The sequence below is a fragment of the Girardinichthys multiradiatus genome, chromosome 23 (genome assembly GCF_021462225.1).
Source record: "Girardinichthys multiradiatus isolate DD_20200921_A chromosome 23, DD_fGirMul_XY1, whole genome shotgun sequence".
NCBI classification, from domain to species: domain Eukaryota; kingdom Metazoa; phylum Chordata; class Actinopteri; order Cyprinodontiformes; family Goodeidae; genus Girardinichthys; species Girardinichthys multiradiatus.
In genome coordinates, this window is record NC_061815.1 from 24,672,815 (window position 1) to 24,693,954 (window position 21,140).

A 21,140-nucleotide genomic window follows, 5' to 3' on the forward strand; every position below is an offset into this window, starting at 1 on the left:
AAGCTGCATGATCAGTCACCCACACAGTAAATGGAGACATTATGGCTGATTGAAATCCTTTGTGTTTGTTTTTTGTTAGGTATATGGAATACTTTCCTCTGCCCTCCAACACCAGTTCAGACTACTACTTTGAGAAGAGTGCCAACTACTTTGACTCTGAGTTGGCTGCCCAGAGGGCTGCAGCTCTCCTACCTAAAGCTAAGATCACCACCATCCTCATTAACCCAGCAGACAGAGCTTACTCCTGGTACCAGGTCTGTCACCGATCACACATCCGCAGCTAATTCCCCGCACCTTTTACAACGCAAGTCATTACATTTAGGATGTCGCTTTACACTGAAACCTGAGTCGCTCTCCCACAGCATCAGAGAGCCCATGACGACCCCGTGGCGCTGAAGTACTCCTTCCATGAAGTCATCACTGCAGCACGCGATGCTCCAATCAAACTGCGGGTGCTACAGAACCGGTGCCTGGTGCCGGGATGGTACGCTGTCCACCTGGAGCGCTGGCTGAATCACTACCATTCGAGCCAGGTAGTTTGTTTTCTATGCACAAAGTGGTAATCAGTGAGCAAACACAGATGATGAGTTCCTTAGTTACTAAAATCTATGTTAAATAAATAGTGTCTGTATTAAGATTCACAGCAGAGAGTTGGTGGGTATGGAAGCAAATCGTTACCATATTTCAAATGAAAAAGCATTTTCAGAAATGCTTTTTCATTTTAAGAATGTGGCTGCATTATTTGACCCATAAATATAATTAGTAATCAATCATCCTATTTGCATTTGCATTTTCTTCTTCATGACTGCACATTTTATGCCATAATCAAAAAGAAAACAAAGCAGACATTGCTTTTTTGTTTCATGGTCTGCCCGCAAAGTACTGCCCAGAACTCGAAAACGAAAAAGCATTCCGAGCTGCGGGCGCAGAAGAGTGACGTCAGCAGCCGCTCTTCCTCAGCTCCCGCTGACCGAGCTACCCATCTTGTTCGGTAGGGGGCGCTGTGCACGTCTGCATTGCATTACATTGCAAACGTGCCGAGAAATTGATTGAATTGCAGCAGGGCCGAGCTCAATTTGTGGCAGTGGCAGGCAGAACTGGTAGTCGTGAAGAAGAAAATGCAAATAGGATGATTGATTACTAATTTTATTTATGGGTCAAATAACGCAGCCGCATTCTTAAAATGAAAAAGCATTTCTGAAAATGCCTTTTCATTTGAAATATGGTAACGATTTGCTTCCATAGGTGGGGAGGGAGGATCTCACCTTTGTATTCCTTTAACACTAGAACTCCCAAACCCGTCATTTTGACGGCGAGCATTCTGGATGCAAGGCGGCGATGACGTCATCGCATTACATTGGTCAGAATGCTAAAGGTTTTCTTGCACGCTATAAAACTATGGTTTTGACAAGAATTAATAATAGTATTTGATCAAAACCTAATATGTTTTATTATTATTTATAAATAGTACTGAAAAATAATACAAGGTAACAGGTAAATAAAAAAAAAAAAAGCTTTACTAATCTGACCAAAAGCTGGACAGCTCCATGTTACGCCCCCCTTTCACTTCGCGGACATAAACTAGTGCTAAAAATGCCTTCACGTCATCCACACTCATGTCCGAGGAGGAATCATCTCCTAAAACTCTGTGGGCCTCATCCACCCTGCAGACCTGAACATGGATGAGCATTTCGGCATCCACCAAGCAGAGGAACGCGGTCTGGGCATCTTAGATCTGGGACTCTGTCAACGGGTTCTGGCTCTGACGCCTCCCTCTACTTTCTTCCTCCCCTACCACTGTCCACACAGTGCCATCCTTTCCAATCTCCTCCTCCTTCCCAGGGGTGCGCTCGTCTTGCGATGAAAACGCTGTAAAGCACAGAATAGATTGTTGTTACTGGGCTACTATATCTATGACCTAACTTATTGTTTATTTCTTTTTCCATTATCAGTACCTTGTTTTTTAGTTTCTCTCCTGCCAGAGAGCTGGTTTGCTGGGTTTATAGCTGGGCACTGATCATCTGGCTTGTCTCCCTATCTCTGAACCTACGCTGATTGTGGCACTGTTGCTATAGTTTATATATTATTAGTTTACTAAACTATAGCCTAAAATGATAAAATCGTTACATAGGCTAGTCTTTTACTACCTTGAAATAATGCGCCACAACCTCCTGCTAATGGGACGACTCGTGTTTTTTAGCCGGGGGAGGCTCACTCTCTGACCCGCTGTCACTGGAACTGAATGCTGACCAAGAGCCGTCAGAATCCCTCTCAACCCCAGAATCGCGATCATCTAATTTTTGAAGCATTTCTAATGCCTCTTGAGCAGAAAATATCCTTCAAGAAGCCATTTGTAGGATGCCAACAATCTCCTTCTCAGACTGCGTGCTACAGTGGCGGTTGCTAGGCAACGCTCGCGCGTATACTCAGCTACGAAAAAAAAAAAAATCAATGTAAATAATAGGGCCGTCAAAATAGCGGGTGTGGTAGTTAGAGGTAAAAATACCTACATTTTTTTTTTACTATATTTTTTTTTTTTACTATATATATTATTTTTTTTAAAGAGAGGAATACACAAGACACAGGTTTAGAAAAAGTCAGGATGCCAGGCAGATAATAAACCAGAGTTATGGCATGTCAAACTTTCAAAACCGTCAAATTGACGGCTCTGGGAGTTCTAGTGTTAAAGAGAGTATTTTAAATCCAGCTGACCCTGGTGGACAAGAGTTGACCTTTACGAACACTGGCAAAGGAAAAATCCAACCTTCAAGGCTCCAGTCTGAATGATAGGTTTTGGGTTCAGTGTTACTCAGCAGGAGTCTCAGTAATAGTGAGTTATCTTTAAAAAAACACTGCTCCACTTAATAAGGTAAATGCTCAGTTCATGCAGCCTGATTCAGCTCTCAAACCTAAACCCTTCGCATCGTGTGCACAGGATAAAAACCTTTAAACTGACAGAATGCGTGGTGTCCATCAACAAAGACACTGGCGATGTTAGAAGATAAGCAAAAAATACACAACAAAACCACATTCCAGAGGAGGAAGCTAGTAAAAGATGAAAAAAAAAAACAACACAAACACTTGGACAAAATGTTTTTCAAGATATTTTATGGCAAGAAATTAGCAATAAAAGTTTCAAAACCTGGACAATCAGCCATCGAACATCTGGAGAATGTGTTGCTCAAATGAATTTGTGAATCAGGGATTTATATTTTGAGCCCGAAACCCTAAAAATGATCAATATTGCAATGGTGGGAGATATTGACTATTTGCTATTTTTCTCCCAAATGGGTTTTATTGATTCATTTACCAGGTATTGCACAAATTCCAGGGGATTTCTGTCAGCAGTTTCCACAGTTCAACAAAGATAGATGTGAAGACCTTAGGACTGTGGTTTGGCTACCTAATGAGCTGGTTTAATAAGCAAGAGTCAAAAAAACCATTTAACGACAAAGTTACAGTTACAGCATTTAGTCCGAGAGATAATATCTGTCCTACATTCAATACTTGGTGCTCCCTCATTAATTGTTGCCAACTCTCTGAAGGATTGCTTCTAATCTGAGTGTTTTAGGCAGTCCGTCTGAATTTAATTATAGAAAAGTAGTTCAAACAAAAAAAGAAAGACTATGTGCACATGACTTTTTTTATATCATGCTGTTGTATACACAGCTGTCCTCTTCTAATGTTGGGCTTCCGGTCTCCTTCCAGTTGTTGGTTTTGGATGGACAGATACTGAAGTCAGAGCCTGCCTCAGTCATGGATAAAATCCAGAAGTTTCTTGGCCTCCCCAATGTCATCAACTACCACAAGATCTTAGCGTAAGTATCCCCCTGTCCCTTCAGACGCGATGCTTTTCGAATGCCAGGTTTACAACCTAATCTACTGCTTTATGGTGTGGTTTTCTTTGACCCTAAATACATGTTTCCTCTGACTGGAAGTAGATGTTTTGAAATGACAAATTTCTGACTTGAATCTGATGGAGAATGTGTTTGGGGAGCGAAAGATTAGGGTGATGGAAAGGAGGCCTTCCAACCTCAAAGACCTGGAGCTCATCTCCATAGATAAATGATCAAAATACCAGAGGAAGCATGCAAATAGCTTCTCAGCAATTATAAGAGGGGTTTAATTTGGTGGTTCTCAATCCTGACCCAGTGGGCCCACTGCCCTTCCTGTTCTAGATGTCTCCCTGGTCCAGCACACCTTATTTAGAAGATTGCATTACCTACTCAGCCGCCATCAAGTGTTGCAGAAGCCTGTAAATCATCCATTTATTAAAGTCAGATTTGTTGGAGCTGGGAAACACCTAAAACATCCAGGACGGTGGGCCTAGAGGACCAGGGTTGAGAAACACTGGTTTAATTGCTGCTGTGCCAGTGAAATTCTTACAGCTGTTTATTGAAAAGGGTATAGATTATTTTTAACATACCACTTCTTAAAATAAAATTAACATAAAATATAAATGAAATGAGATACATTTTTTTTAAATTAAGCTCCTTTTACTTAGTTTTCTTAAGTTGTAAGAGATATTTCTCAATTCCTATGAAAAACAACATTCTTGGTTCTAAGAAAATGTATATCTGCCAGGGGTATGAATACTTTAGGGCTGAACTGTGTAGCATAACTATACTGAGGATATGTTTTTTCAATGCTTGCTTTGTAAGCGGTCACCAGTTACCTATATTTGGGTCTTTGCTGTCTGAGAGAACAGTCGCTTTTAAAACAAAGGCAAAATCATTACAAAGTAGACATTTTAAACCATCTTTAGCATCTTACATTAGCAGTTAACGTGGCTAGCATTATTAAAGCTGCAGTCACCTTTAGGGTTGGGCAATGTTTGAATGATTGAACGATTCCGATTCCTCGTTTTGATTCCGGTTCCCAGCGGTTCTTAATTCTGATTCTTTAAAGAGGCAGGGTCAAAAAAAAAGTTTTTTTACGGTTTAAATGAGCTGGCTGGTTCTTTCCTTTGGATGCCACTGTGAACGAAGGAGATCATCAGTCTGGTCAACTGCCTGGGTGACGTTAGCAACTTCAGGTCATTTGTCTATTAAAAAAAACACCAGGGCTAATGTTAGCTGGGCATTTACATTTGAGTTTAAGGTCGAGTAAAACTTGTTAGCTGCCTCAGTGTTGGTATTAAGACATATTGTTATACTTACCTGATTCTGAATGCAGTGTGGTGCTTTTCTGAGTGTTGTAGGAGGCAGTGATGGCCGGTGCAGCGTATCAAGCCACATTTTGGATCGACGTCGCACACTGTCCATGCTTGTGCACACGCTTCCCCGGGATTCTTCTTCTTTCATTTGTTTTGGCAGCTTCTTCCAGTCGGTGGACTGGGTATCAAAACTAGGAATCCAAATTAAAAATTTTAAATGATTCCGGAAGAACCAAAATGTTAGTCCAGGTTTAAACCAATTCTTGAAACACGATGCCCAACCCTAGTCTCTGTGTGTATTCGCAAAGAATGTAGATCCTTGACTGTGAGATTTCCAAAAGACTGACATTTTCAAATCCACCATTTTCCAAAACAGAAGCTTAATGTCAAAAGGTTCAAACAGATCATACTTATCTGAATCACTTAACAAACCTTTTATTAGCAACAAAATGTCTTCCACGTCTGTAGTTGACTTTGTTTGCAACTGTTTCTGTAGTTGTGTATAATAATTTTTCCCATTGAGAGGCAGTGTAACATAAGACCACAACTGTATTGAAGTTATACAATTAAAATAAAAAGTGAAAATAATCATAAATAAATAACATAACATTTGCTACAAATACATGTAGTAAAGTACTTGTAATAGAATCAGCCTGAGATCTTGAGCCTTAGAGTTTGAGGCAGTTTTATTTTTTTGCACCCACTTTGCTTTATATTATTGGAGTTTGATTTGTTTGAAACATGAATAGTTTCTGATAACTGTTGAATAACGCTCACATTAATAATTGAATATTGAGGAAAAACTCTTAATATTGGAGTTTGTTCCTTTTACTAATGAAACTGTCATACACTGACTCTGTGAAGAAAATGTGTTTTTAAGTCCAGAGGAGAAGATACATTCTTAATTTGTCACATTTTGACATTCAGGGATTTCTTACATCCATCATTTGCAGGTTTGACCCCAAGAAAGGCTTCTGGTGTCAGCTGCTGGAGGGAGGAAAGACCAAGTGTCTGGGAAAGAGCAAAGGACGCCGGTACCCTGACATGGACCCTGAGGTAGGATCCTCTCCTAAAACAACTTTTCATAATGCGAGTTGGTTTTTGGTGAGTTGCCTACATCTGGTTTCATTCTGTTTCTTTCAGTCCCAGGAGTTCCTCAGGGACTACTACCGGGACCACAACATTGAGCTATCGAAACTGCTCTACAGGATGGGTCAGCCACTACCCAGCTGGCTCAGAGAAGAACTGGTCCACACCAGGTAGCAGCACCGCTGTAGGAGAAAACCACAGCTCCACATTCCGAAACCTTGCTCCACCCTGCAGGGCTTGCTGAAAGATTTGAGCACGGTATGCCGAACATGAACTCGAAGCTTAACCGTGATCTTCTTTGTGGAGAGCAGATTGGTTTCAGGGCTCCCCTAAAACTGTGTCTTGAGGATTTGAACAAGTAAAGACTCGATGATGCACAGTGGGGTTCTCCAGTGTTCGATAATCCCAGTCCCAGTAATCAAACTATCTTTACATGAACTGTTGCCTGAGACTGAAAAATGAAAAGCAAATGAACTTTGAGCAGTTTTTTCCTGTTAGTTCTATAAACAGGTGACAGATGTAAACACTATCATGGGTCCTCAGTGATAGTGGAGCAGCACAGTGTTGACTCAACCAGTGGCAGCGTGTTCGACATGTTGATTCAAGCTACTTTCAATAGAAGTGTATGAGTGGTAAGTGAGGACATGAGGAGTCCTGACCCGGGCTGCGTCTTGTAGCCTTCCTCAATAGGCCTTGGTAGAATCTAGTTATTGCATTTACAAGTGCCAGGACAGAAACTTCAAGCTATCAACCCCTTGGATTTTTTTTTTTGAAGGGTTCCTTTTTCTTTTGTTTCAGCTCTTGTTTTGTTTTCTTCTGTCTCATTTAACATTTCTGTAGCGCTGATGGAAATGCATATTTGTTAGAATGTACCAAAACTAAACCTGGTAGAGGCATTGTTTCCACACAAGCAGGATGTACAGCACTGTTATTGGCCCAGCCTGCTCTGCAGTCAGCTTCGCGACCACTGAGCCGGCCTAGGCAGAAACAGGAGGACGGATCCAGAAAGCACAAAGGCCCTGGGGTGAGCGTCGACCCTGGTCGTACAGGTTAACTGGAAAGCACACTAAGTTCATGGCTCCTACTACAATCTGTGAAGAAGATCATAAGCTAGCTACTGTATGCATGGTCCTACAGATTCAGATTGTGTACAGAAGGAAAAAAAAGTGCATTTCAAAATGTTTTTGGCATTTTTTTTTGTTTTTTTGTTAAAATTGTATATTTGTTTTGTCTTTTTTTTTTATTTTACTTACAAGAGGAGTGTAGAACTGGGAAGAATAGAAAAAAACAGACCCAACAGTACTTTGCGTGTTTCCATATGGATGTCTGGTGTTACCATTGCAACTAGGTGTTCATTGGTAACCAAAAGCTGCTTTTACTGCAATAGTTTTGTACGTTGCTCAAACGCACATGGCGGTTTATTTCCTGACTTTGTAATGTACATAAACCCCCGGGTAGACCTAAATTATTGAATGTGTTTGGGTTTTACGCTCCTATCAGCCTGTTGTTGTAGCGTTAAAAACGTCAGTGCTGCGCTGAGGGGAATTTGGGATCCATTCATCATGCAGAAGTGTTTCCTCTCACTGCCAACTGTTGTACAAAAGTGCAGAGTTTCTCCGTATATAAAGTATTAAACACATAACAGCAACGATGGTACTAATCTCCTGGACTGTATGATACAGATTTGTAATTGTTGTCAATAATTTTTACAGTGTAACTAATATTGTTGGTGCTTTTTAATTTGCAAATAAAACACCACTGTATTTTTCATTAGTCAGAGCTTTGTTGCCTCATTTTCTAATACAGGTTTCTGCAGTCAGGCTTGGAAATACAGAGCCAACCACATTCACTGGCATCCCCAGCAAAGATTCGTAAAAAGCCTTAGAATAACAGAAAGATGATGAAAAATCTAACCTTTAATTTAAATGTTTATTCTTTCTTAAAGGCCAGATTTGTGGAGTGCTCTTATAGTTTCAAATGATTCTCTGCAACTCCTCTAGAGTTACTGTGGGCCTCTTGTCTGCTCTAAGGCATACCCAGGCCAGCCAAGAGACAGTCCCTCCAGCGTGTCCTGGGCCGTCCCCTGGGCCTCCTCCCGGTAGGACGTGCCTAGAACACCTCCCGAGGATGGCATCCTGGAGGCATCTGGTATAGATGCCCAAGCCACCTCAAATGGCTCCTCTCAATGTGGAGGAGCAGCGGCTCTACTCTGAGCCCCTCCCGGATGGTCGAACTCCTCAGCCTATCTCTAATGGTGCGTTCACACCAAACGCGATTTCTGCGAATTTTTCGCCTCATTTGTGTGCTTTTGCCAACATGAGTCCAACATGCACCGGGAACAGGTCCGACTTAGTGCTGGCAATGCGGACCAAACTCCTGCTCCGCTTGTACAGAGACCAGATGGCCCCTAATATAGGGCCCCCGACCCCATACTCCTGGAGCACCGCCTACAGGGCACCATGAGGGACACAGTCGAATGCTTTCTCCAGGTCCACAAAACACATGTGGACTGGTTGGGAAAACTCCCTTGAACCCTTGAGTACACTATAGAGGGTATAGAGCTGGTCCAGTGTTCCACGGCCGGGACAAAAACCACACTGCTCCTCCTGAAGCCAAGGTTCGACTATCGGCCGGACTCTCCTCTCCTCTCCAATTCCCTGGCGTAGGCCTTACCAGGGAGGCTGAGGAGTGTGATCCCCCTATAGTTGGAACACACCCTCAGGTCACCCTTCTTATGAAGGGGAACCACCACCCCGGTCTGTCAGTCCAGAGGCACTGTCCCCGACTGCCAAGCAACGTTGAGGAGGCGTGTCAACCATGACAGCCCCACAACATCCAGAGCCCTGCCACCATGAAGCTTTTTAACCAACTTGGTGACTTCAGCCTGGGTGATGAAAGAGTCCAACCCCAAGTCCCCAGCCTCTTCTTCCACCAGGGAATGCATAATGGCAGGATTAAGGAGATCCTCGAAGTACTCCTTCCACCGCCTGATAATGTCCCCAGTTGAGGTCAGCAGCTCCCCACCCCGACTATAAACAGTGTTGGCGAAGCACTGCTTCCTCCTCTTGAGGCGCAGGACGGTTTGCCAGAAATGCTGTTAGTCCAACTGTTGGTCCTTCTCCATGGCCTCACTGAACTCCTCCTAGGCCCGAGTTTTTGCCTCTGCCACAGCCCGGGTGGCACCACACTTGGCCTCACAATACCCGTCAGCCGCCTCAGGAGTCCCACAAGCCAACCACAGCCAATAGGACTCCTTCTCCCTTACAGCCGGTGTCCACCACCAGGTTCGGGGATTGCCGCCGCGACAGGCACCGTAGACCTTACGGCCACAGCTAGGGGTAGCAGCATCGACGATGGATGCGGAGAACATGGTCCACTCGGACTCTGTCTCCAACCTCCAACCGGAATCTGGTCAAAGCTCTCTCCTCTTCCAGCGTATCCAACTCTCCACCAGGTGGTGATCAGTGGACAGCTCAGCCCTTCTCTTCACCCGAGTGTCCAAAACATGTGGCCAAAGGTCTGAAGACACGACAACAATGTCAATTATCGACCTCCTGCCTAGGGTGTCCTGTGCCAAGTGAACTGATGGACACCCTTATGCTTGAACATGGTGTTCATTATGGACAATCCGTGACTAGCGCAGAAGTCCAATAATAAAACACCACTTGGGTTCAGATCGGGGATGCCATTCCTCCGGTTCACGTCTCTCCAGGTGTCACTGGGGTTTCCCATGTGGGCATTGAAGTCCCCCAGGAGAGCAATGGAGTCCTTGGGAGGGGCACCATACAGCAACCCTGACAGGGACGCCAAGAAGGCCGGGTACTCCGCACTACCACTCGGACTCATTGGTTGAAACGAAGTTTTTAATGAAATTCTAATCACATGGTCACTGAAATAGTTGTTAAACTTACATTGATCTCTCTGGTTCACAAGAGTCAAAGTGAATTGCAAAAACATCTGAGCATGACCTGAGATGTGACCTGTTGCATGCAAATCTATCACTAAATCTAAATCTATGACACATTTCACTTGCTCACTGCAGAAATAAAAGCAAAAAGACACACAACAAACTAAATGTCAGAATAGAAAATCTGATAACACGTCAGAGGTTGAGAACAAATGATGAACCTGCTGAATAAACCTGCTATGCTGTGCATAATGAGAAGATAAAAAGTTTTTAAAATCACTTTTCATATTAATTTTTTTTAACATTTTATGCTCCTTAAAGTGATTCTCCTTAAACAGATTCATAAACCCTCTAGTTAAACCTTTGAGTCTGTACTTTATAATAAAACCACAAGTTTATTCTGTTTTGGTAATCGGATTCAGTAACAACTGTGACAGATATATTACGTTAATTGCCATTAAACACATTTAAAGCAGGCAGAGTAGTGGAATAGAGATTTCTAGAACCCTGACAGCTGATTTAAAGGAAATGATTGAATTTTGTTTTCAGTTCCTCCTCAGATAACTTTAAGAAGTAGACCCAACTCATTTCCTCAAAATCATATGAAACATAGGTCAAAACCACAACACAAATCAACATCTTATATTTGAAAGCTTTTACATCGTGTCATTCAAGTAAATAAGCTGTGTGAAGTTCATGCTCTGTAAGTTTGATTCCCTTTTTAGGGAAAACCCCTGAAAGCAGGCAAAGGCAGAACAATAATCAGAATAAATTTAGTTAACCAGGAAGTCTCTAGAGTATGATAACTTTTCGAGGGAGATAAAAAATGAACAGCTTCATCCAAAAACAATAAACCTGCTGTGCTGTGCCAAATTTTTAAACCATTGCTGATTTTTTTATAGTTTGCTTCCAAGTAGTAACATTCTCCTGGTTTTCTGAAGGTTTAGTTTCATTGGATTTCACCTGCTTTTGTACTCATTTTCTATACAGTCCCTAAAGATGTCATTACATAGTACAGAACTTTTCCTTAAAATACAACGGAGGGTAAGTGGAGCACAAAAGAATAAAACAATCTATTTACGGCAGGTGAGCTGTTTCTGAAAGTCATAGCTTTATAGAGTAAGAATATAAAACTGCAGCTAAAACTTTCCACAGGACCTGGGAGAGGAAAACTGACAAAGTTTTTCAAACGGTTACAGTACATCTGTTGGTTACTTGGATTCCCTTTAGTGGTAATTAGATTTCTGAAATAATACTCACATCAAAAAGATGAGATGTTTTGTGATTATTATAATCATGTTACTTAAAATGAGAGCTTTCCAACGAATGGACCCATGCCTGTGTTGGTGGGTCAGGTTGGAATGAGTCACCTGAGAACCATGTGTGCAAATCAGGTTGGGAAACTGCTTTTCCCTCCCACTTGGACCACTTGCACCTGCTTAGTCCAGCACTTGGTCATATTGGTGGTTGTCCACGGCAATGGGATTTGGCAGGATACCTCTGAAGACCATCTGACTTCCAACACTTTGACTAAATTAGACTAAATTCTTTGACTTTGACTAAGTTTGAAACTGGATACCTGTTGTCTGAGTCTGTCTCCTGCTGTGACCGCTGCAGCTGATGTGAGTGATTATGCAAATCTTGTACCTGAGAGGTGAAGGTCTGTCCCCCTTTTTGGAATGTAGCTTTTCTAACAGCATAAGCCTTGAGATACTCAACTTTCTCTGTCCTCTTCTTAGCTTTTGAGAGCTCAAGCTTCACAGCATTCTTTCTTTTAAGAGCCATCTGATGGTCAGTCTGTTACTGAAAATATTGTTCAGCTTTCATTTGTGCTTTTTGCTGATACAAGGTAAGCTGACAAAGAACATCTGAAATCAAAGCATCTCTAGTTAGATATTTAATGAAGTTGACTAACTCCTGAATCCTCTCATCATATGCAGCAAGGTTAAACTAATTTAAAGCATCCCACTCATCTCGAGACAAATGGATGAGATCAGCAACAACAACCATCTGCCTTTCTGTGTTTGCCAGAATGATGGAATCACACTCCGTTATGAACTCAGCAGACAACCACAAAGTTATGAGACAAATTGCTGAAAGCAACCACACACATCTAACAAATGTATGTGTAGCTATATATGTATCTTTAACAATACGTACAGGGGTTGGGCATTGAAACTGAAACACCTGGTTTTAGACCACAATAATTTATTAGTATGGTGTAGGGCCTCTTGTGGCCAATACAGCGTCAATTCGTCTTGGGAATGACATATACAAGTCCTGCACAATGGTCAGAGGGATTTTAAGCCATTCTTCTTGCAGGATAGTGGCCAGGTCACTACGTGATACTGGTGGAGGAAAACGTTTCCTGACTCGTTCCTCCAAAACACCCCCTAGTGGCTCAATAATATTTAGACCTGGTGACTGTGCAGGCCATGGGAGATGTTCAACTTCACTTTCATGTTCATCAAACCAATCTTTCACCAGTCTTGCTGTGTGTATTGATGCATTGTCATCCTGATACACGGCACCGCCTTCAGGATACAATGTTTGAACCATTGGATGCACATGGTCCTCAAGAATGGTTCGGTAGTCCTTGGCAGTGACGCGCCCATCTAGCACAAGTATTGGGCCAAGGGAATACCATGATATGGCAGCCCACACCATCACTGATCCACCCCCATGCTTCACTCTGGGCATGCAACAGTCTGGGTGGTACGCTTCTTTGGGGCTTCTCCACACCGTAACTCTCCCGGATGTGGGGAAAACAGTAAAGGTGGACTCATCAGAGAACAATACATGTTTCACATTGTCCACAGCCCAAGATTTGCGCTCCTTGCACCATTGAAACTGACATTTGGCATTGGCATGAGTGACCAAACGTTTGGCTATAGCGGCCCGGCCGTGTATATTGACCCTGTGGAGCTCTTGACGGACAGTTCTGGTGGAAACAGGAGAGTTGAGGTGCACTTTTAATTCTGCCGTGATTTGGGCAGCCGTGGTTTTATGTTTTTTGGATACAATCCGAATTAGCACCCGAACATCCCTTTCAGACAGCTTCCTCTTGCGTCCACAGTTAATCCTGTTGGATGTGGTTCGTCCTTCTTGGTGGTATGCTGACATTACCCTGGATACCGTGGCTCTTGATACATCACAAAGACTTGCTGTCTTGGTCACAGATGCGCCAGCAAGACGTGTACCAACAATTTGTCCTCTTTAGAACTCTGGTATGTCACCCATAATGTTGTGTACATTTCAATATTTTGAGCAAAACTGTGCTCTTACCCTGCTAGTTGAACCTTCACACTCTGCTCTTACTGGTGCAATGTGCAATCAATGAAGACTGGCTACCAGGCTGGTCCAATTTAGTCATGAAACCTCCCACACTAAAATGACAGGTGTTTCAGTTTCATTGTCCAACCCTGTAGATTACAGTCTTTTGTAAGAGTGTAAAAAGCAGGTGAACAGGTTAGCTGTTCAACCTGTTACGTATGACAACGCTACTCCTTTCTTTAAGGATAGTTCTGTGATTTTAGCATTATTCTTCATCCCCTTTTACAGCAGGGTGGATTAGATTAAATTAGGGATTTAATCTGGCAATAACCCTGTTCTTTACAAAACGTAAAATAAACACACGTTCATAAATAGAAATCTGCATTGAAATCTGAGGTCCGATACTAAAATTAACTGCAAAGTTAATTCAGTTTCAAATCGTGGTCTTACACAAAACAGCACCTGGATACAGATGTGCAGCAATATCTGGTTGGACAGTGAGATTAAATGAAGTTAAGTCTCAAGCTATTGCTTACACATAAGAAACAAGACTGAGTCAAAACATCTGAGATTTTGGCTATGTAGCAGAGTTGTTACTGGCAAGGAAGGACTATTTTAATTATCAACTTTGACAAAAGTCTAAAATTGTGACCACTAATTAGGGAATCACCTTGTTGGTGCTGAAACACTACTTGTCTGTCTGACTGTGCCATCTCTGGTGTTTTTCATAGATGTTGGAGCAAATGTCTTTCTGACAGGGTCTGGTACAATGCCTTAAGATCTAATTAAAGTTTTTTTCTTTTTTGTTAGGTTGTTAATGCAGCAAAAATAGCATATCTTAATACCCTGCAGAACTAATATGGTGAGATGACGATCTTGCAGAAATGTTTCAGGTCTGTTGTTCTTGCTGGCAGAATGTTTTTATTATTCAGCAAAAGTGGTTAGTGATCGGGTGAATGAATTGTCTAACACTTTAGGTAGCATACTTTGCATTAAAAGTTGTATGCAGCAGCAACACATCTTTCCAAGATTAACAGAGTAATACATGCCGATAATAAATGCATTTTATCATTTCTAAATAGAAAGTGGAAGGTTTTTTTATGTCTGAAATAAGTGAGGTACTAGATGCAAAATTGCTGAAAAAACAGCCAAGGTATAAATAAAAACAAACAAAACAAATCTTCAGATAAACTAGGAAATTACATTAATACCACTTCAAAAGATTACTAGAAAGTCTGGCTTCTTGGAAGAAATGTATAAAGAAATTAGAAGTGACTGTGGACTTTTACACAGTGTTTTAGTTTCCTCAATTTGCGTTATTGTGTTTGCTTCTGACACTAAGCGCTAGTTTTAAAAGAAAGGTGCCACAGTTATTTTAACAGTCATATCCCAGGTGTAGTTACATTGTTAAATGCTTTCCTGCTTGTTTTTCTTTTGAAACATTCATAAATATATGACAACATAATAGTGGAACAGCAGAGGAGCTTCACCAGTGACAGGCATGATAAAAAATTATTCTATAAAGCTAGTTGGTAGAAAATCTAAAACCACACAATAAGTAATAGAAACTTCAAGCTCTGCAGCAAAACCTCTGTCCTCTCACTGTTATCTGCTCTATCAACAAGTGATGATGTTGAATCCGACCAATCGGAACCGCCCCACAGATCCATCCCACAGGGTTTTTTTTTAAAGTGGCACTTTTTACCTTCTCTGGAACCTGTTTAGTCCTCCTTCCTCATTCTGAAGGCGATTTATACTTTACACGGCTGGATATTTCTTCAGATTGATTCTCTGTAGGAGCTGAGACATATTGCCAGAGAGAAATGGCTGATAATCAAGAAGATGCTCCCCTGGCCAGAGGAAGTACTTCAGGCAGCCATGAAGTCCTGATCAACAATGCGGGGCCTAGAGGGTGAGAAGAACTGATCATGCATTCATTTTTATTTACACCACAACATTTCTGAAAAAAAAAAATCTCACAAATGCTGTTTTTGCTCGAAAGGGTTATTTTTCATATTTTTCTAGACCGGGTGGATGTAAAACATTACAATGTAGATCAGACTGCTACTTCTCTTTAAATTTGGGGACAGCATGCAGCAGAATCCCACCTTCCTTAATTTAACTGCAATAAATTGATTTATATTGTATGGTTTCTAAAAGAAAGTGTAGGTTTTGGTTTCTTTTTCAGGTCCTAAAAACATTAAAGTGTTAACTGTAACATCCAGTAAAATGTGTTACTTATATAAACGTTTGCAGTATTTTAGTAGTTCCAAAAAGTATCCTTATTAAATGTCTCCTCTCTATGATGAAGAGCTTCTCCAGATTAGAGGTCTACCTAGTAACTAGTGACGCTGTCACTGGGATTGGCAAGATTGCTTTTTTTAATATCTAAAGTGATAATTTGAACATGTAAAACAAAGTTATTGTCAAAATGAATAAAGGTTAAGAATAGATATTTTTCAAAACTCGGCCATAGTTCTGAGTTAAACCCCGAGAATACTTACATAAACTTCCGCGTTGTACCGGAAAAAATAAGTCTGCCTAGTAACTCGTGACGATAATATGGCTACAGCAGGAAAAAAGGAGAAAGAGATCCGACATTCTCGTTTTTCTTTTTTTTTCTTTTTTGTTTTTATTATATTCACATATTTTTTACTACAATACCAATCATAATAATAGTAACAGTAACGATTTTTCTATTTATTATTTATTTAGTTACTAATTTATCCTAAATTTGCCTGGGAAAGTGTTCTTTCTTAGAAGACACCTTTTTTAAAAGAAGCAAAACAATGGAGAACAATGGTTAGTATAATTACATTTACAAAATAAATAATTAAAATAACCCATAAGGTAAACAAGTAAAATGTATATCTGCGAATAAAAGAAACAATAAAAGCTGTTTTAAAAAGAGCAGAACAAACCAAAACATGATCTTTCATTTTTATTAAGCCATGGGCAGTTTCACACTCTGGTGGTTGGTATAGATTTAATCCATTCTAGTTTAGTCTATTTATTTATAGTTTGAAATAGCTTTACTACACTCCAGGGGCGTTTTTAGGGTCTCAAAACATTGGGGGCTTTAGCCCAAATCCAAAGTTTTTAGATTTCAATAAGACAATTTATAGGTAATTTAAAATTAAAATAATATAGGACATATTGTACCAGTTCTCTGTCTCAGCTGGTTTTAGACTGAATGTAAATTATTGTGAATCAAACAAAAAAGGTTTGCAATAATTTTACTTTTTATTTTCGTTTGAAGCTGAATGAAGGACAAGGAGAAACAGAGTTTAGGCCTGATGAAAAACCATTTTGCTGAAACAAATACTGACACATTTTGAGGTATTTAGAAAAGAACTTAAAATAGCCCGTGTCTTTTTTTGTATTTTAAATGTAGTCTTTTAATTATATTTAAATATAATAAAACTTTTTTGTTTTATTTCTGCAGAGGCTCCAACAGCCGTGCCCTGAAGATTGCCGGCCTGACCACCCTGGCATGCCTGCTGGTGGCCAGCCAGGTCTTCACTGCATACATGTTGTTTGACCAGAAGCAGCAGATCCACACGCTGCAGAAGAGCTCTGAGAGGATTGGCAGACAGATGGCTCGCACCTCCCAAGGTAGAAAAAGACTTTTATCAATTTGTCTTATCACCAGCGATGGTCTGTGTGAGGTCAGACAGGGAGAGGGCTCAATAGCTAAGGAGGGAAGTGGGAAATTACTTTGAAAAGGTACTTTTGTCTTGTTTTTAGATGAGACAGAAAAATTAAACTGCTGTGATGATTCATGAAGGGGAAAAACCAACAATACCATTAGTCAAGCTGTGACATTTGATATTATATAAATACCTTTTGCATCCATTCAAGTTCAAAATCTTGTGTTTATAGGTAATAGGAAGATTTAAAAAAACAGGGTCTTTTCCAGCAGCGAAAAGATTTGCCCTCTGGCTGCAAAGCGATTTTCTTCATGTATAATCACCATTTCATTAAACTTTACGCTTCGATTTCCAAGTTATTTATACAGATTCTAGACCCCATATGGTTAGAAATGTCCGTGGCTTACATGATGGGCTTATGTTTAAGTTAGATGTAGGACATATACAGGTAAAAAACAATAATACAATTTCATTGTCCTAAAAATTGTTAAAGATTTCTTATGGTTTTGCTATTTTTGTCACCCTTAAATATTTTAGATCATTAAACAGGTATTAACATCAGACAAAACTAACCTGAGTAAATTCAATAAGATGTTTTCAAATCAGCATTTCATTTATTTTGAAAACGGCCATCCAAAACAACCCTATTTGAAAAAAGTAATTATCCCCTAAACCTAAGAAGTGGTTGTGCCACCCTTTGCTGCCATCGAGCATATTTGCAATAACCAGCAATTAGTCTTTTACGTCACTGGGGAGGAATCTTAGCCCAGAACTGTTTTTATTGAGGCTCTTTGGGTGGTTGTTGATCTTTAAGGGTCTGTTGAAAGTCATGTCACAGCATCTCAATTAGATTTTAGTCCAGACTGTGACTAGGCCACTCAAGAACTATAATTTTGTTTATTTTATCTATTTAGATGTGGACTTGCTGGTGTAATTCGGATCAATTTGCTGCTGCAAAACCCACGTGTGTCTCGTTAGTCCACAGAACATTTTCCCAAAATATATTTTTTCGGCAAATATGAGAGGGGCCTTTGTGTTCTTTTTGGCCAGCAATGTTTTTTGCCTTGGGACCTTCCAATTGGATGCCCTTTTGCCCTGTCTCTTTCCTACTGATTAATAATAAACACCGATCTTAATTGAGGCATGTGAGGTCTGCAGTGCTCACTTGAAGTAAGTTTGGTTGGCTGGCCACTCCTGGGAAGGTTCATGGGTATTCCATGTTTTCTCCATTTGTGGATAATAGTTCCCACTGTGCTTCAGTGGAGTTCCAATGTCTTAAAAATGGCTTTGTAAACCTTTTCAGGCTGATAGACGTAAACGACTTTGTTTCTTATCTGTGCTTAAACTTCAGATCGGAACACGATTTTCTTTGCATTCTGAGGGCTTTTAGTCTACGTCATGTGGTCAGATGGGTTAAATGTAACTGATTTCTTTAAAACATATTTGTTTTCTCTGCTCTCTCTAACTGTGATGGTTTTCTTCTGGCTGTTTCTCAGGTGTTGCCCCAGCAAAGATGGCCATCCCCATGAACAGCCTGCCTCTGCAGATGGACTTTACCGAAGATGACTCCAAATCTTCCAAGACACCCTTGATTGTTAGTTCCCACCAACATCTAAGAAAAACCTATTTAGTGTGACAAGAATTACAGTTATTAGGGACTCAAGCTTAAATATGAATCTTGTTAATCTACATAAATTACTCCCCACAGAAACTGCAAGACACTGCCATCGTCAGTCTGGAGAAACAAGTAATGGATCTGGTGAAGGTACGTTGCACTGAGGATATTGTGGTTCCTTTTGCTGTTTTAGGTGTCTTAATGAGCTTATGTCTCAAGACTTACCTTGTTTTGAGCAGGATGTCAGTCTGCCACAGTTCAATGAGACCTTCCTGGCCAATTTGAGGAGTCTGAAGCAGCATATCAATGACAGCGAGTGGCAGGTGAGGCTTCCCGCTTATTTACGTTGAGACTGAAAAACTTTGTGGTTATTTAAATTAAATGATTTTGTCATCATGTCTGTTGGATGTTTTGCCTGCTGCAGAGCTTCGAATCCTGGATGCGTTACTGGCTGATCTTCCAGATGGCCCAGCAGAAGCCTGCAGGCCCCACCCCTCAGCCAGGTTACTGCAACTTTCTTGCAATCAGTTCATAGAAACCTAACATTTTTGTTTGTCTATTAGTACAAAACCAAAAATGCTCCAGTATCTATATCAAACTCCCTCGTAACACACACGCCTCAATTTTTCAATTTTTGAACAGCCTCCATGATCAAGACCAAATGCCAGATGGAGGCAGCATCTGGAGCGGGCAAGATCGGCTCATACAAGCCCCAGTGCGATGAGCAGGGCCGCTACATGCCCATTCAGTGCTGGCACGCCACCGGCTTCTGCTGGTGTGTGGATGAGTCTGGCAACCCCATTCAGGGCTCTGCAACGCGTGGACTCCCTGACTGTCGCAAAGGTAGCAGACTTGGATAAAAGGTCACATTTATGTCTAGTCATCATAAAAGATGACAAATTGATTTACCTTCCCTTTTTTTATTAAATTAGGTGGGTATGGTCGCATGATGGTCGCACCAAGGATGATGCAGAAGACCTACAGTGTAGAGGGTGGGTCCATAGATAAAGTTTATTTATCCAGTAACCCTAACATTTGCAGGGATTTTAGGCTGTAATAAACTGTTTGTCTCTCTTCTTTGTCTTTCAGAATTAAACGCAAAATAAGAGAAGCTGGAAGCAAAGCATTTCTTCTTATTAACACCATCTTTGAAGACATGTGAAACTGGTTATTAAAAATTGGACGCTGTTCTCTGAATCGCAGCAGTTTAACTTCTCAATAAGCTTCTCTTCCATGTAATCACTTCATGCTATTCATTCTGCTTGAAATCAAATCATTAGAGGCCTGTTACATTAATGCTTTTAATATGTTTTTCTTGGGTGTCATGATTTATATAGCATAAAATTAATTAAATTCTGTGAGGTTTTATCATGTATTTGTTTGTGATGATTGCTTAAATGGTCTGTTCACCAAAATTACAAAATAAATGAATAAATTTGAGGTATAGTTCCAGTTTCACCTGGTAGACATTGAGTCAAATTGTGGTTTTTGAACTGACAAAAGCAATATTCTCATAATTTTGGTGTACCTGCCAGTTAAAGGATAGAGACATGCGAGGATGTGTTTCTTTTTTTTCTTTTAAAGTGTATAGTACAAAGTGGAAATAAAGATTTTCCTTTCCAACAATCACATTATTTGTCCCACTGTCTTTAGATTGAACAACTGTTAAAGGTATTAATGAAATAAGGCCTGAATAAACAAACATGATTAGATGCAATGGCATTGCTAACTAAGTTCTGGATTTTGTGTTGTGTGTCTGTTTTTAGTTTCTCTACCTATTAAGGCTCACTTGAAACTTAAAGGTTGATGAACTGACATTTTGCAGCAAAAATCTCATTAAATCTGCATATTTAAATTTTGCTTTAAATTGGTATAGATTAAAGCTTTGCCTCCATCTAGTACTTCTATGAATATGCCAAATAACCCATTTCCTGTGTTGCTTCGCCGGAGCTTCCTCTACTGTCGTCTTGGCTAAAAAGACTGGTCAGCTGCCGAATGAAGAAATACATTATGAAAATGTGTTTAAAGCTGCACTTGTTTTTTCTCAATAAATCTAAAAAACCATAAATGACAACTTTGTATTCAAACTAATGCTTTTAGGAAGGACTGGCTGATCAATTAATATATGTCTAGTAAATAATTCTCCTTTCTCCTACTATACTTTCATCTTCAAGCGAGTCTGTGTCGTCCTCTTACTGACACTCAGCAGTGCTCCAAAAGAAAGCTACTTTATGAATTTGCAATGTCGTCCCAGCATGCTTCAGTTGTGCATAGGATGGAGAGGAGCCACAGAGTCAGCAGACAGATGCATAGTAACAGGAAACAGATAAGCTTCGTTGCTCCTAATGAGTTAGCATGTGTTGCAATGACAAGAGGCTGTTTGAATTAGACATTCTGAAATGTTTTTATCAACTATAGTTTAAAAGCACAGCAAGCTAAGCATTTTCATTG

At 40.5% G+C, this 21,140-nt stretch overlaps 2 protein-coding genes across 2 annotated transcripts in view; both read left to right on the top strand.

The window, feature by feature from the left end:
* Nucleotides 1–8,017, top strand: part of LOC124860165 (bifunctional heparan sulfate N-deacetylase/N-sulfotransferase 1-like) — a 67,874-nt gene extending 59,857 nt beyond the window's left edge. Inside the window, exons 11-15 of the mRNA XM_047353188.1 lie at nucleotides 80–254; nucleotides 363–533; nucleotides 3,709–3,818; nucleotides 6,109–6,211; nucleotides 6,299–8,017. Coding sequence (XP_047209144.1) covers nucleotides 80–254; nucleotides 363–533; nucleotides 3,709–3,818; nucleotides 6,109–6,211; nucleotides 6,299–6,418 — 679 coding nt within the window. The 3' untranslated portion in view covers nucleotides 6,419–8,017. The remainder of the gene's footprint in view (nucleotides 1–79; nucleotides 255–362; nucleotides 534–3,708; nucleotides 3,819–6,108; nucleotides 6,212–6,298) is intronic.
* A 7,122-nt stretch (nucleotides 8,018–15,139) lies between these two features.
* Nucleotides 15,140–20,763, top strand: cd74a (CD74 molecule, major histocompatibility complex, class II invariant chain a). The gene is made up of 9 exons (XM_047354099.1): nucleotides 15,140–15,336; nucleotides 16,870–17,039; nucleotides 18,571–18,668; nucleotides 18,783–18,839; nucleotides 18,929–19,012; nucleotides 19,114–19,192; nucleotides 19,332–19,532; nucleotides 19,622–19,681; nucleotides 19,779–20,763. Exons 1-9 carry the CDS (start codon nucleotides 15,248–15,250, stop codon nucleotides 19,793–19,795), a joined length of 855 nt encoding a protein of 284 aa, XP_047210055.1. The 5' UTR covers nucleotides 15,140–15,247; the 3' UTR covers nucleotides 19,796–20,763.
* The last annotated feature ends 377 nt before the right edge of the window (nucleotides 20,764–21,140 follow it).